This window comes from Pan troglodytes, chromosome 2 (genome assembly GCF_028858775.2).
Source record: "Pan troglodytes isolate AG18354 chromosome 2, NHGRI_mPanTro3-v2.0_pri, whole genome shotgun sequence".
NCBI classification, from domain to species: domain Eukaryota; kingdom Metazoa; phylum Chordata; class Mammalia; order Primates; family Hominidae; genus Pan; species Pan troglodytes.
The window spans coordinates 136932934-136950265 of NC_086015.1; the positions used below are offsets into that span (position 1 = coordinate 136932934).

A 17332-nucleotide genomic window follows, 5' to 3' on the forward strand; every position below is an offset into this window, starting at 1 on the left:
AATTCTCCCTGTTGGCAGATGACATGATTGTATATTTAGAAAACCCCATTGTTTCAGCCCCAAATCTCCTTAAGCTGATAAGCAACTTCAGCAAAGTCTCAGGATACAAAATCAATGTGCAAAAATCATAAGCATTCCTATACACCAATAACAGACAAACAGAGAGCCAAATCATGAGTGAACTCCCATTCACAATTGCTTCAAAGAGAATAAAATACCTAGGAATCCAACTTACAAGGGATGTGAAAGACCTCTTCAAGAACTACAAACCACTACTCAATGAAATAAAAGAGGACACAAACAAATGGAAGAACATTCCACGCTCTTGGATAGGAAGAATCAATTTCGTGAAAATGGCCATACTGCCCAAGGTAATTTATAGATTCAATGCTATCCCCATCAAGCTACTAATGACTTGCTTCACAGAATTGGAAAAAGCTACTTTAAAGTTCATATGGAACCAAAAAAGCCCGTATTGCCAAGACAATCCTAAGCCAAAAGAACAAAGCTGGAGGCATCACGCTACCTGACTTCAAACTATACTACATGGCTACAGTAACCAAAACAGCATGGTACTGGTACCAAAAGAGAGATATAGACCAATGGAACAGAACAGAGTCCTCATAAATAATACCACACATCTACAACCATTTGATCTTTGACAAACCTGACAAAAACAAGAAATGGGGAAAGGATTCCCTGTTTAATAAATGGTGCTGGGAAAACTGGGTAGCCATATGTAGAAAGTTGAAACTGGATCCCTTCCTTACACCTTATAAAAACATTAATTCGAGATGGATTAAAGACTTAAATGTTAGACCTAAAACCATAAAAACCCTAGAAGAAAACCTAGGCAATACCATTCAGGACATAGGCATGGGCAAGGACTTCATGTCTAAAACACCAAAAGCAATGGCAACAAAAGCCAAAATTGACAAATGGGATCTAATTAAACTAAAGAACTTCTGCACAGCAAAAGAAACTACCATGAGAGTGAACAGGCAACCTACAGAATGGGAGAAAATTTTTGCAATCTACCCATCTGACAAAGGGCTAATATCCAGATTCTTCAAAGAAGTTAAACAAATTTACAAGAAAAAAATCAAACAACCCCATCAAAATGTGGGCAGAGGATATGAACAGACACTTCTCAAAAGAAGACATTCATGCAGCCAACAGACACATGAAAAAATGCTTGTCATCAATGGCCATCAGAGAAATGCAAATCAAAACCATAATGAGATACCATCTCACACCAGTTAGAATGGTGATCATTAAAAAGTCAGGAAACAACAGGTGCTGGAGAGGATGTGGAAAAATAGGAATGCTTTTACACTGTTGGTGGGAGTGTCAGTTAGTTCAACCATTGTGGAAGACAGTGTGGCAATTCCTCAAGGATCTAGAACTAGAAATACCATTTGACCCAACCATCCCATTACTGGATATATAGCCAAAGGACTGTAAATCATGCTGCTATAAAGACACATGCACACGTATGTTTATTGTGGCACTATTCACAATAGCAAAGACTTGGAACCAACCCAAATGTCCATCAACAATAGACTGGATTAAGAAAATGTGGCACATATACACCATGGAATACTATGCAGCCATAAAAAAGGATGAGTTCGTGTCCTTTGTAGGGACATGGTTGAAGCTGGAAACCATCATTCTGAGCAAACTATCACAAGGACAGAAAGCCAAACACCGTATGTTCTCACTCATAGGTGGGAATTGAACAATGAGAACACTTGGACACAGGATGGGAAACATCACACATTGAGGCCTGTTTTGGAGTGGGGGGAGGGGAGAGGGATAGCATTAGGAGATATACCTAATGTAATTGACGAGTTAGTGGGTGCAGCACATCAACATGGCACATGTATACATATGTAACAAACCTGCACGTTGTGCACATGTACCCTAGAACTTAAAGTATAATTAAAAAAAAAAAAGATACTGACTAAATCACTAGGCCCTACCTACGAGGGTAGGAAGCTTTCTTTTTTTCTTCGTTTTTGAGATGAGATTCACATAACACAATTTAACCATTCAAAAGTGTACAAATCAGTGGTATTTAGGGCATTGGAAATGTTGTACAACCACCATCTCTATCTAGTTCCAAAACATTTTCACCACCCTAAAAGAAAACCACATACCCATTAAACAGTCAGTACCCATTTTCGTCACCCCCTACCACATGGCAACCACCAATTAATTTCCTTCCTGTCTCTATAGATGTACCTAGTCTAAATATTCATATAAATGGAATAATATCATGGGTAGCCTTTTGTGTCTGGCTCCTTTCACTCAAGTTGGAGTTTTCGAAGTTTATTTACACTGCAGCATGTAGCAGTACGTCATTCTTTTCATGACGGAATAATATTCCATCATCTGGCTATTCCCCATTTTGTTCATGCATTCATCTGTTGATGCACATTTGGGCTGTTTCCACTGTTCAGCTATTGTGAATAGTGCTGCTGTGAGCATTCGTGTGCATGTGTTTCTTTGAATCCCTTTGTCAATTCTTTTGGATATATACCTAAAAGTGAAATTGCTGTACTATATGCTAATTCTATGTTTAACTTTTGGTGGAATCTTTTGGCTTTTTTAGCTGAGGGGTGGGGTAGAATCAAAGAAATGGGCCAGAGAATTCATGTGAGCCAGGCAGCCTACGGAATTTGTGTGTACCCTTCTCAGCTGACCGTTTATCTTGTCTTTAACCTCTTCTGCCCACACAGAAGAGTGAGTGCTGTGGGTCCCTTACACCTCTGGCCTGTCTCTCCTAGGGCTGTGCCTGGCTGCTCCTGAGAAAACTGGAAGATGGTGTGCCATGTCAGATCACGAGGCCACGAAGTGCACCAGTTTCCGAGACAATACGAAAAAAGTGTTTCCAGCAGATGGTCCCCTTGTCACCTGCGTGGAGAGAGCGTCTTCCCTTGAGTACATTAAGGCTATCACAGTTAAGTCACTGCTGCCTAAAACACAGTGGAAGAAAGCCTATACTTTCGTTTTGTTTTTCTGCACTTGCTGTTGTTTATTGCTTTCTCCCCACAGGAACCAGACCATGCTTTAGAGGAGAAAGAAACAAGCCAAAGATCTGAAAATGCAAGGACTGTGGGTACAGAAAAATGTAGCTGCTCAACATTCATTGATAGCAAAAATCATAATCCTAATCATAATTAAACAACTAATAGAGAAGGATTCAATCTCAGTAAAATACCTATGTCAAGCAAAGCTAGCATTACATTGAAAGAGAATATATAAAGACTCAGAAATAAACAAGAAGCTCTAGTGTCAGTATTATTACTAAATGTTTTTGGAAGTTATGGTAGTGCAATAAGATAAAAAATGCATATAAGATAGAAGAAACAAACAAAAACACCAATATTTTCAGATGGTGGAATGCCTAGAAAATACAGTAGAATCAAGAGAAATGTTGCTATAATTATTTATTAATGAATACATTAGTTTGGCAAAAGATAAATGTATCACAAAGTCGTTTTCATATACCAACAATTGTTAATTGTGAAAAAAATCCCAAAATTGTTATCTCATTTACATTTAAAATAATAAAAAGAAAATTATTTCTGGAAAAATATTATATGAGAGATCTGCAAGGCTTTTACCAGTATAATATAGGCTGGGTGTGGTGGCTCACACCTGTAATCCCAGCACTTTGGGAGGCCAAGATGGGTGGATCACTTGAGGTCAGGCGCTCAAGACCAGCCTGTCCAACATGGTGACACCCCATCTCTAGCCATTTAGAAAAATACAAAAATTAGCCGGGCATGGTGGCACACATCTGTAGTCCCATCTACTTGGGAGTCTGAGGCAGGAGAACCCAGGAGGCAGAGGTTGCAGTGAGCCAAGATTGTGCCACTACACTCCAGCCTGGGCAACGGAGCGAGACTCTGTCTCAAAATAAATAAATAAATAAAATAAATAAATAAAATATAAAAGTCTGTAACAAGTGAATAATATTTATTAACAAATGAAAACATATGCTGTATTCCCAGATGGAAAGACTAAATATCACATACTTGCATACCCTCCCAAAGTTAACTCATAAATTTAGTAAAAGTTTAATCAAAATACAGCCTTTTTAAAAGAATCAATAAAATATTTATAAAATTCTTGAGAAAAAGTACATGCATGAAATTTTAAAGTTGTATTATGAAAAAGAAAAGTAGCAGGGGAGTGGCTGAGTCCTACCTAAAACTATACCATATTTAAATAACGTGATACACAGGACAGGATACTGGCACATATATAGAAGACCCAGAAGAGAACAAAATTCAGATACATTCTCAGCTTTCTGTATATCCATTCAACTACCTAATTATCTACATGATATGATATAGATGCAAACTGTGATAGACATTAGGGCACGAGGGTCCTAGGCTTAATAAATTTAGGTAAGATACAAGTAGATTTGTTCTTTAAATCAAATTAAATTGAATTTTTATTTGACAAATAATAATTGTACATATTTATGGGGTAAATGTAGTGTTTTGATACATGTATACTAGATTTAGATAAGTATAATAAGGCAAACTTGCCAAACAAATGGCTGAGAAAGGAGTCTTTAGTTGGACAACTAGGTAGCCATTCAGAAAAAATAATCAAGTGAGCTTCTTAATCCATTCACCAAAATAAATTCCCAGCTTGACTCAACTTGATTAAAAGACATAGACATAACTAGATAAATTACAAAAGTAGACAAATTTGGAAATGTAAAAAATTTTAAACCATGACAAAGAAATGTTTTTAAAAACCCCTAAGCATGCCAAAAAAAAATCACATCAGCTATAACAAAACCACAAACTATATAAAGATGTCATTTAAACTTATAAGAAATGCTGAAGAATAAAAAAACTATAAACAAGCCATTAGCAGAAAAGACATTACAACTAAGAATATTAACAATAAAGGAAAAATGTTCATCCCTTTTAATAAACAATGAAATTCAAATAAAACCATTCTAAAAATAACAGTTGATATTTAGTAATGTAATGACATTTCTAAAGTGATAACACTTCTCACTGGTAGGTTTGCAGTGAAATTGGTACGCATTGCTATTGGCATTATAAATCATACATTTCTATATCATTTCTGGAAACCAACTTAGAAATATTCAGTAAGGGTCATAAAGATGTGCATAAATTTTCATCTATTTTTGTAATGTGTGTATGTGTGTGTGTGTTTATGGGAAGAGAGAGGGAGAGATATGTTAGAGGAGTTTGACCTTATACAGTTGTGGGTGCTAGTTAAGCAGTCTCTATAAGACTGTTGTCTTTTTGCATCTGTTATTGGGGTTTGCAGAGGAGTCAGTCAGGAAAGAAAGCTGTATGTAAAGTGGGAAAAGGCAAGAACTACCTGGAGGCCATAATCATGAGCTGGAGCCCACGGGACGGACTGAAACCCATGTCAATTCTCGCTGCTTCTCATCTTGATGGTGTTCACAAGGCCCAGCGGCCTTCTTGCCCTTTTACCTGTATACTAAATCTCTCCTTTTCTTAAGGTTATTTATGTCAGTTTCTGATGCATGCATTTAATTAGAGTCCTAACTTTATACACACACACATAGATACAAATATACATACATATATATGAATATATATTGTAAAATATTTATAAGAAAAAGTGGGATGGAGGAAAAGGGAGGCATACAGAAACATAATAGTAAATTCAGAAAAACTCAAGTTGCTTTAAATGTCAGTTAATAAATGAATAAAAAGAATGATTTCCATGATGGGTAGGGAAATGATCCAACCTCATTGTGGAGAAGAGGCTGTGAAGTTGCTTGCTTCTTGAAGGAAGGAACTTTTGGCTGACAGATCCCTGCCAAGGGAATCCACATTTGAGAGTGCCAAACCTGACTTCTTATGGATGGAAATATTCTACAATGCATTCACTCACGTACCCAAGAAATGTTTATTGAACACCTACCTGTGCTAGGTGCTCCTCTAGGTGCTGGGATTGAGTAGGGAATAGAACAGACAAACATGCCTCCACCTTCATGGAGCTTACATTCCAAAGGGGAGGACAAACAATAAACAGAGTTTGTCACATGGTTGATAAGGCTCAGAAGGAAAACAAAGTGGCATCCAGCATACACGAGATGGTAGTTTGAAGACTGTGGTCAGGGAATGCCTCACTGAGGAGACGACATTTGAGCAGTGATGTAATGGAGGTGAAGGAGGCTTGAGTCATGCAAGTGTCTATTGAGCAAGTGTCTCTGGCAGAGGGTTAGAGGAGTCTTTCCCAGAAGTGATGGGCATCATGCATGGTTTGATCCCTTCTCTTTCAGGCAAATGAAGCAGATGCTGTGACCATTGATGGAGGTTTAGTGTTTGAGGCAGTCCTGGCCCCTTACAGCCTTAAGCCCATCATGGTAGAAATCTACGGGTCAAAAGATGGTGTGTTCTCCCTGGCGACTGGTGTCTCTGGTCTGACACTGCAGCAATGATGGGTGTGGGTGGCAGGGGCCCTGTCAGCATTACACTTAGTAGGGAACAAAGTTGCTGGAGCTCTTTGGATTGAAGGAGGCTGTCTCTGATGCTAACTCCTGAGGGCTGGGAAAGTGGCTCTTCCTGGACGACTGCAAACTTTGCACATTTTGATAGAAACTCCGCTGGTGCTGCTGGCTGTAGGGTATTTCCAGCCTGAGAGGGGAGTGCTATCCAGAGTCCATTGCTCACCCAGTGGGGTCTCACCCATGGGAGGCCCCTCTCTGGAGACACACAGGACCTGACTGCGTCTTCCTTGTGCTAACCCTGCCTGGGCAACAGAACACGGGCCTGGATTTATGGTGAGGAGAGGTCTGGGGGAGTCTAAGAATGAGGCTTTGCCTCTTTCCCATACTTGTCCATTAGTGTCATCGTGTCATCAGTGTGTGTGAGCACAGCTGGCCTCAGTCTGACTCTTGCAGGGCCCTGGCATATTCCTGGGACTCCTCTCACACCTTTACTTCGTGTTTGAGCTGCAGGGAGAACTGTTGTTGGGAAAAGGGGGAAAAGGAGAAAAGCCCTCAGGAAGAAGCACTGACATCACGATGGCTGGGTGCTGAAGCGCTCCCTAAGTGCGCTCCACTCAGTAGGCCCTAATAGCTGGTGCCCTTGAGGATCCTGTCTCCACTGGCTTGGAGGGACTAGCAGAAAAAAGAACTAGTGTTTATTGCCTTGAAAAGGGATGGTGTTCTCTCTCCTGTCAATTAAGGGCTTTTTTTTTTCTTTTTCTACCCACTTGCAGCGGGGTGGTGAGGTCCTAGCATCCCCAGAGTTCTGCATGGTACATGCTCCAGAAGATCAGTGACAATATGGCATCTTCCTTTGGCCCTTATTCCTCTCTGCTCCTTTGCAGATCCACAAACCCACCATTATGTCATTGCCATGGTGAAGAGAGCACCAACTTCCAGCTGAGCCAGCTCCAAGGCAAGAAGTCCTGCCACATGGGCCTGGGCTGGTCTGCTGGATAGAACATCCCCATCAGGACACTGCTTCCCCCTAGCTCCCTTGAAACCGATGAGCCAGCTGGGGCTGGGTGTGCCCAGGCAGGGCTCCTGCACCGGTCACCCGCATGGGCTGTGCTGGAGTCACACTGTCATTGTGAATTGTATGTGTCCACGGCCTCCAAGATGGAGTGAGGGTAACCTGCTTTAAATATGTACTGGCTGGGTGTGTGCACCAGCAACTCCTGGGAGCTGGCAGCTGAGTCTTCTCTGAGGAAAGGTGTCAGTCCCACCTTCCTCCTTATCCCTAGTCGCTTGGCTTGACAAGGGCCATCACTGAGGCCCACTAAGAAAAGCCACCTCCCTCCCAGCTTCCCAGAAAGGCTCACTGGGGATTCTAGACACACTACTGGCACCCAGGCCTACATGCCTTAGGTGAGGGCTTGGGACATGGGCAAGGAAAGGGTGACTGGGCTGGCACTAGGATTTTTTGTGTTCTCCAGGCTCCCTGTTCAGTTATGTTGAGGCACAGTAAGGCTAGGGTGATTTTTCAGCCCTTGAATAATGATGGCCAGATCTTTTTGAACTCTGCAAAAGTACATCATTTTGAGTCCGGCCAACCTCTGCAGTGTTGATGTCTGACTGTGACAGGGACAAGTGACTGCAGGGACCTGAGAAGGGCTACAGCCTGGATCGCAGCTCTGGCCATGCTTTGCCCTTTCTGGGAGTGATCACTTGCCTCAGTGTCAGGTGCTACTGGACACCCATCTGGGCAGCTGTGCAGTGGCTGGTAGCCCACCTCCTACCCCCTCCTCGACAAGCTGTCCCAACTTTTCCAGAAGGCATATCCCATGAGCTACCACAGCCTCTGGATACACAAGGGGAGGTTGAGGGGAAGGCGTTTCCTGAGGTAAAGAAGGACTATTTGGGTTTGGCTGATGTGCAAGTGTTCCTGCTGTGTTTAGAGTTCAGCCTGGCCCCTTCCAGCCTCCGTGTGGGTGAATTAGCAGAGCTGCGTGCCACTGGGACTGAAGTCTTGGTTCAGTGTAGGTCAGTGGCTCTCACACCCTGCAGCGGACAAGCTGGGGAACATTCCTGTGGGTTCCATCACCCCATCAGTGTGATGCCTAAACCCGCAGGGACCCTGGGCCACACACTCCCTCCGGCATGGGCATTGCCAGCCACCTCCAGCAGGCTGCACTGGCTGGCCCCTGCACACCCACTTCCTCAGCCAGTCCTGGGAGGTGTGTGCAGATGCATGGGCTCTCAGTGAGGGCCACTCTCTCGCACACATGTACGACCTGGAGGTCCCAGCCAGCTCATGCCCTGGGGTCCATGTCTCTGTGTTGAGCAGCAGTGGCCAAGTTCTTCTCCAGCAGCTGCGTCCCCTGTGAGGACATGAAGAATTTCCCTCGCCTGTGTCAACTGTGTGCAGGGAAAGGGACAGACAAGTGTGCCTGCTCCTCCCAAGAATTGTACTTTGGCTACGCGGGAGCCTTAAGTGAGTGAGACCCCACTGCTCCTCCTCCTCAGCCTGATGTTGGGGAGACAAAGGCACAGAGAGCGAACAGGGCCCACCCCAGGCCACCTAGAGCATCAGTGAGAAATCTGGGGTCCCAGGTGCCTCCCATGGCCAAGCCTTGCTCCTAACCATCCACAGAGCACTCTTCTGTGTGGGAGCCCTGGCCTCCCCAGAGCTTGGGGTTTGCCCATGTTACCCTCCTAGACAAAGGAATGCTAGGGAGACAGACTCATGTCTAGGACTCTGAGATCTACAGACACAGGTCTGGGCTTTTGGCAGGGCCAAAGGCCAGGACCTCCCAGCTCACAGCTTTCTGCTGAGCTGCTTCTTGTGCGTGCCTCGCCCCATCTCCCTCTCAGCCCCCTTGCAGGCACCTCTGCACACTCCATGCTCCATAAGAGAAATAGCTACTACTCCAAGGCTATCCAAAGTTATTAGTCTCCATGTAAAGGCTTTAAGCCTTTAGTTTTATTTATTTATTTATTTATTATTATTATTTTCATTTAAACCTGTTGCTTTTGGCTGCTTTCTAAGAGGAAAATGAGGATCCTTCTTTCCCATCCTGCCTCCTCAGAGTTGTCTGGTTTGGTGACTGCCAGGGCTCCTGGCTGCTTTTGGCCTGGGCTTGGCTGTGGGGTTCAAAGGCCCTTCAGACAAAGCCGTCACCTCTGTGAGGAAAGACTGATACTCAGGAACTCTGGGCAAAGCCCTGTTAGCCAGCAGTCCGGGCTGACCCTCAGAGGGGCTGCATGGGGGAGAAGTGAGGCCTGTGCCTGACTGTGGCTCTCCTGTCATGTGTCTGAAGGATGGTGTGGACCCCACCCTAGCCAGAGGAGCTGGTTCTTTTTTTTTTTTTTTTTTTTTTTTTTGAGATGGAGTCTCCCTCTGTCACCAGGCTGGAGTGCAGTGGCATGATCTCGGCTTACTGCAACCTCCGCCTCCTGGGTTCAAGCGATTCTCCTGCCTTAGCCTCCCGAATAGCTGGGACTACAGGCACATGCCACCACACCCAGCTAATTTTTGTATTTTTAGCAGAGAGAGGGTTTCACCATGTTGCCCAGAATGGTCTTGATCTCTTGACCTCGTGATCCACCCACTTTTGTCTCCCAAAGTGCTGGGATTACAGGCGTGAGCCACCATCTCTAGATATAAGTTGCCTTATATCTGATAGAAATTTAATTTGTTATAAGACCCAGAATCTGGAAACTCAAGTTGCCTTATATCTAGAGATGGGTGAAGCTCATTAATGCCACAGGAGAGTTTCTATGTAAGCATTTCTTTTACAGTAATTCCCCCTTATCCACAGTATCACTTCAACACAGTTGGACTTGTGGCCAACCAAGGTGCAAAAATATTACATCACTACTCTTGCACCTTGGGGCCATTACTAAGTAAAATAAGAGTTACTGTAACACAAGCCCTTTGATACCACAGCTGTGGATCTGATCACTGAGAAGGCTACTAAGTAACTAACAGGCAGGTAACGTAGACAGAGTGGATACAGCATTGACAAAGGGAGGATTCACAACCTGGGAGGGACAGAGCAGAACAGTGTGAAATTCTATCACACTATCAGAACAGCAGGCAATGTAACACTTGTGAATTGCTTATTCCTGGCACTTCCCGTTTATGTAGCAGTGCCTTCACAAGAAGGGTGAGTATGGTATAAGAAGATATTTTGAGAGAGAGAGAGGCCATATTCACTTAACTTTTATTACAGCATATTGTTATAATTGTTCAATTTTGGCTGGGCAGAGTGACTCATGCCTGTAATCTCAGCACTTTGGGAGGGTGAGGCAGGAGAATCGCTTAAGCCTCCAACCAGGAGTTGGAGGCTACAGCGAGCTATGATCACGCCACTGCCCTCCAGCCTGGGCGACAGAGCAAGACCCTGTCTCAAAAAAAAAATGGTTCTTTTTTTTATTAATTATTGTTGTTAATCTCTTACTGTGCCTAATTTATAAATCAGACTTTATCACAAGTATGTATGTATAGAAAAAAAATACTATATTAGGGTTTGGTACTATCCGTGATTTCCGGCATCCACTGTGGGTCTTAGAACATATCCCCCTTGAATAAGGTGGGACTCTGCTGTATTTGTTCTTTCTTTAGTGCTCAGTTTGATTCATCTATAAATCTACTAAACAAATTTTATGAACATTTAAACAATACTTACCATCTAATAAAACAAGTTGTAATAATCAATTCTCTTAGTCATTGAAATTTCAAATTTAATCACATTCTCCTGAACATTTCATTATAAATGTCTCTCAACTGCTTCAGGCACCTTAAGCAAAACATACAAATTATTGTAAATATTTCAGAACTTATTAGCACATCTGCAATTAAATCTGTTTCAAAAGCATTATTGCCATGGACAAAAATGTACTTCTTCTTTTTTTTTTTTTACATTTATGAAAAAAACCCAAACTTTTTCAGAATTTTGGACAGTTTACCACAAACAAACAAAATATTTCAGACTAATTGAGTTTCCAGATTCTGGGTCTTATAACAAATTAAATTTCTATCAGATACAGAACATTCAAAACATTTGAAATACATGTATATATTCACTGTGCTAAGCTTATTTTTATAATGTCTGCTACTTGAGGAGAATTTTAGATCGTCGCTTTTTACATGGGTCCCAGTTCCTTACAACTTAATGTCTTTCCTAACATGAAATTGACTTCAGTGTCCTTTGCTCCCTTGTTCAGTTATTCACAATTCACTGTCTCCTCATTATTACACATTGACTATAATTATTACTCATTATTGCACTGGTTTGTTAGCATTTTGGCAATTGATGCATGTCTTATTATCCACAATTTTAATTAGTGGGGTCACCCATGGGTCTCATCAAATTATTATTATTACACATTGACTACAATTATTACTCATTATTACACTGGTTTGTTAGCATTTTGGCAATTGATGCATGTCTTATTATCCACAATTTTAATTAGTGGGGTCATCTATGGGTCTCATCAAGTTGTTTCAAATAATTATTATGTCCTTTGGATGCTCAGGTTACCACACTTAATGATAGTGGCAGCATCTTCTATCTCCCCCTGAAGTATTTGAAAACATCCTCACTTTATGGAAACAACAGATTGTCCCAGACCATCTTGATTTACCTTTGCCCAAAGTCACTTGTGTGCTATTTTGTAAGATCTCTTCTTGCCTGGTAGGAGAATGTCATGAGACTATGACAATGAGTGGGGGTGGAGAGCCCTGGGCTGCTGCTGCCCCCCTGGGCCTTTGAGTGGCCAAGGTGGAAAAGTGATTTATTTCTGAGGCCATTAGGTCATATTGATTCTCTAAATTTAATTCTAACATTACTAAATCATTTTGAAATTTTTCTTTTAATGTAAAGATTTAAAACGTATTTTCTAGAGAAAATACTAAATTAAAATTGTAACCGCTCACAGCAGCCCTGATAACACTCTTTCTCTTTCAGTTTGAGATTTTATCAACCCCAAAGACCATCTGATGCAGGAGAATAGGGATATAGGGTAATCAAGAGTTAAGGCATAAGCAATAGGGCAGCAGGTGTAGTCAGTTAGTTCTAGGCAAGATTAGGCAGCATATAGGCCACATCCTCACTCCTGTGATAACAAGACTGTCTCCACTTCAGCCTCTAATTGGCCATGGGCCAGTCCTTCATAGGGTATAACCAGCTGGAGGCCTCTAAACGGCACCTGGGGTGTTACCAAATTCTTTTTGCTTAATAAAAACCCTAAAGAACACTGTAATCAAGGCTCTTGAGCTGCTCGCTGGAGCCTGCTGCCACTCTGTGGAGTGTACTTTCACTTCAATCAATCTGCGCTTTCATTGCTTCTTTCATTGCTTCATTCTGTTGTTGCTTTGTTTGTGCATTTTCTTCAATTCTTTGTTCAATGTGCCAAGAACCTGGACAAATCACAGTCAAGACTTTCCATCCAGTAACACATCTGTATTCGTTTTCTAGGACTGCTGTAGCAAAGTACCATGAACTGGGTGGTTTAAGCAACATAAATATCTTGTCTGGTACCTCTGGAGGCTAGAATTCCAAGATCATGATGTTGGCAGGGTTGGGTCCTCCTGAGAGCTGTGAGGAGAATCTGTTCCAGGCCACTGTCCTCGCTTCTGGTGGTTTGCTGCTGATCTTTGGTGTTGCTTGACTCACAGACACATCACTCCAATCTCTGCCTTTATGTTCACATGGCCTGTGTGCATGTCTTCTGTGTCCAAACTCCCCCTTTTCATGAGGACACCAGTCTTTTTGGGTTAGGGGTCCACCCTATCCCAGTGTGACCGCATCTTAACTAATTACATTTTCAAGGTCCCTATTTCCAAATAAGGTCACATTCTGAGGTAATGTGGATTAGGACTTCAATATATGAATTTATTGAACCCACAACACTTTTCAATACCTAGACAATGGAATCAAAGAGGCTGTTTTACTCATAGGGTCTTTCTGGTTCATCTTTGTACCTGCAGGTTACCCTGACTGGGCCCCTAGACCTCCTTCCATCTCTCAACCCTCTCACCTTTTCCCAGCAGGCTCTGCATCAAAGGGAATGTGGCCCCTTTAGTGGGGGACCTGGGCCATCTTGGCATGGTAATGCGTCAGCCCCAGACTAGTTACCTTAAGTCTCTGAGTCTCAGTTTCCTCATCTGTAGAATGAGATAATCATATTACTGGCCTCTCCAAGTTGTTGTGAGGATTAAAGGCAACAGAGCCCGGAGAGCCTTCAGCAAGTCTTTGATGAGCTATGAGTGCACATTACACATTTGCTGTCACCATTCCTATTAGCAGAGCCAGGCAGTTGGAGGGCCCTGGGCCAGGCACACTGCCCAGCCCTGTGTCTACCTGCAGTGAGATTGTGAACCAGCTGTTTCACTCCTGAGACCTCTAGTCCTTATCTGTATAAAATGTTTTTGGAAAAAAATTCTCTCTCAGTCCTCTTCAGGCCACATATTTGATGGTTCAGTGAGGGGCATGGGTCATCCTAACTATGGCTCATGGCTCTCCTGCATTAGGCTCACCTGGGCTTTCCCTCCCCAGAGAACCTAGCAAACAAGGCTGACAAGGACCAGTATGAGCTGCTTTGCCTGAACAACACCCGGAAGCTGGTAGTTGGATACAAGGACTGCCATTTGGCTTGGGTCCTTTCTCATACTGTCATGGCCTGAAGTGTGGGTGGCAAGGAGGACTTGATCTAGAAGCTTCTCAACCAGGTCCAGGTATCCCCACCTGCCATCTTCCCCTCTGGCTTAGTGCTCCCTGCTTGGATTTGGAGGGAGGTTAACTTCCTTGCCTTCTTGTCATTCTGGAAGTCCTGGTATGTTCAGGGTACAGTGGGAGCCATGACACATGTGATCCTCTTCATTGACAAGCCGCTCAGTCTATATGTGTTATATACAGCAGAGGAATAAAACCTCGTCTGGAACCACGAACCTGGTGGACTAAAGACTCTCTGCAGAAGTTCTTCTTGTCCCATTTAATTATTTTTCATTCTAAACAGGTCCTCAGGATGAGCTCACATGCCCCTCTTCCTCCACAAAGTCCTCCCCTGTCATCCCATGGCATGTGATCCTGCCCTCCTGACAACTCTGCCAACGCTCTCTCCTTAGCACTGGGGGATTCAGAGATGAACTAGGCAAAGACTTGTCTTGAGTCATTCACAGATGAGTGTGGGAGGCACACGAGTATGGATTCTTACCCGATGGAATTGGACTACCTCATGGACATGGATGGAGTCCTTTGTGGAGGACAAAGGGACTGATTTGCAGGGTGTATCTGGGAAAGTTCCTGGGCCCTGGGGAGTAACTGTGTGCATCCTAAGGAGGTGGGGGGTGGGGGTTGTCAGGGAGGGCAGCAGGTGACATTTCATGTAGAGTCGTTGCAAAAGCAAACACCAGCCAGCCATTTGAAAGAGCACGTCAGTAGGTGCTGCTGTGAGCTATGTCAGGAGTGGCTTTGGGCCAGTCAACCGGAGTCATAGGCAAAGAGCCCTTTGGTTTTTGGAGGCCAGAAAGGGGAAGGAACCGTTCGGTGTCCCACAGCTGGTCCTTCAGTGGCAGGCTTGGCGTGGGGAGAAGAGGAGCTCAGGAAGTCTGATCGCAGCCCATGGTGCTGGATCACCAGCCTCTTCAGGATGGAGACCGCCACGGGTGCTTAGGGTGATCAGATGGCCTGAGGGTGAGGCAGCCTTTGCTGAACTGCCCCATGGGAACACAGAGCCTCAGCCCACAGTGGAAAGGGATGGATCTGGGGGGTGGCCCCTGGCAGTTTCCCCGAGGCCACACCAGGCAGACAAGCTGGGATCTGAGGAGAGCTTTCCCTCACCATGAGCCAGGGATGCTGGGGAGCTTGGCCACCGTCTTCACCCTCAGACACTCATATCTTGCTTTCTGTTTCCCTTGTCTGTTTTGGGGTTTGTTTTACCTTTACCTCTATGCCTTCCTTCTTCCTTCACCATCTCTTTTGTCCTTTGAACAGGAACATTTTGGAAAAGACAAGTCGTCAGAATTTCAGCTCTTTGGCTCTCCTCATGAGACAGATCTGCTGTTTACTGATGCTGCCCATGGGTTTTTAATGGTCCCACCTAAGATGGATGCCAAGCTGTACCTGGGATATGAGTATTTTTCCGCGACTCAGGATCCAAAAAGAGGTATGTAAGGTCCCGGGAGGGACCTGGCCAGCTTGGGCAGCAGGGTGGGGTGGGGCCATCATGGGAGGCTTTCCAGGTGCCTGCAAGCTTCACCCAAAGTTTATTGGCCTGCAGAGCCCAAGGGAGCTACTAACTGCATTGGGTTAATGAGGGGGTTTTCTGTGATTAGAAAGGGGCTTTAAAGGCCTTCATATTCTAGAAAACTTGAAGTCATGATGGCCCTGGCTCCTTTTTATTAGGTGGGGTCATCCCACCCAGGGTGAGTCTATTCGACATGGAGTATAAAAATAGTCCACCTTAAACTGAAGTGGGAACGTGGCCACTACCACCATCCAGAGGTTTCTGGTCTGGCCATCCACTGGATCTCTATGGTTTATTTCTTCCTTCTTTCCTTCTTCTAGCTTTGCCCTCCATTTAGTCAACCAGTAGGTATTTGCATCTACAGAAGGGCAGCCACTGCGTTAGACGTGGGCATATGGTGGTGAGCAAAGACACTGGGTGAGGGGAGAGCAAGCAGGCCCACCCAGAACAGAACTCGTGACTGCCAAGTGGGGCATGCTTCCTGGATGGGGAGCCCAGTCTTGCAAGAGAAAACCCCAGAAGACCCTGAGCTGGGCTGGTGCTCAGAGAGGCCTCCCTGGGGAGGTGATGCCTGAGGAGCTGAGGTCAGGAGCAGGGGGAAGCTCTGTCTTCACTGATTGATTTTTCTGAGAAGTGAGTTCCCCATTTCTCCTGGAGGGTGACAGGCAGGAATTAGCAGTGTCATGGGAATGAGACATGTCAGCTCTGCTGCTGCCAGTGAAGGCCTTGTTGGACAGCCACTCTGCAGCGCTAAGCTCCCAGACCTACCTGGGGCTTCCTTTGGATCCCTCCACCCGGCCTAGATGCAGAAGACTCCCCGGGGTGTGGTGGTGCGCAGTGGGCCACCATGAGAGGGCCAAGTGTGATGAGTGGAGTGCTGTGAGTGGTGGTGCCTTGGCGTGCACCATGGAGGAGACCCCAGAGGACTGCATCACTGCCATCACAGTTGGAGGGCCTTGCTTTTAAGGCTGGGCTCAGACACTCAGACACACAGCACTTCTGCCAAATCTGGCATTGAAGATCTCCTTCCCAAATGCCTCTTCCTCAGCCTCCAGGATAAGGACACCTGTTGTGTGCTGCCTCCCACCCACCCCACAGGCCCCTCCAGCTCTGGGCAGGGCAGAAACACAGAGCCAATCCAAGAGCTGGACTCCTGGGGGGCTCAGCTCTGGAGTCCAGTTAGCTCAGGGGAGTGTCTTGCCTAGGAGTCCCAGGAAGTAGGGTGACATTCCAGGCTATGGTCAGGGCTACTGTGAATTGTGAAAGCAGATCAACCTTTTCAATCCTTTAATTGTAAGTTTATTTTTTCTGGTTATAAAATATTACAATAAATAAACAAAAATAGGGCTGCAGTGAGCCATGGTCACACCATTGCACTCTAGCCTGGGTGACAGAGCAAGACCCCGTCTCTAAAAAAATCAGAAAGTAAAAATAAAATCATTCACAACTTCATCACTCAGAGATCACGTGATGATGATCTCTGAGTGACAAAGTTGTGAATGATTTTATTTATTTTATTTATTATGATCTCTGAGCGATGAAATTGTGTTGTTATTAACTTTATGAGCAGAACTATTTTTGTGATTAGGAAAAAATAAACTTATAAATAAAGAATGAAAA

The 17332-nt window shown here is 44.2% G+C and overlaps 1 protein-coding gene across 5 annotated transcripts in view; it reads left to right on the top strand.

The window, feature by feature from the left end:
- The window catches only part of LOC743715 (serotransferrin), a 51340-nt gene that overhangs the window by 23551 nt on the left and 10457 nt on the right, over positions 1-17332 (top strand). For all 5 annotated transcript variants that reach the window (XR_010155336.1, XR_010155337.1, XM_054681372.2 and 2 more), the window contains 2 exons: positions 2790-2962; positions 15460-15631. Coding sequence is in view for 3 of the 5 variants with exons in the window: in XM_054681372.2 (XP_054537347.2) it covers positions 2834-2962; positions 15460-15631 (301 nt within the window). In the remaining 2 variants the exon portion in view is untranslated. The remainder of the gene's footprint in view (positions 1-2789; positions 2963-15459; positions 15632-17332) is intronic.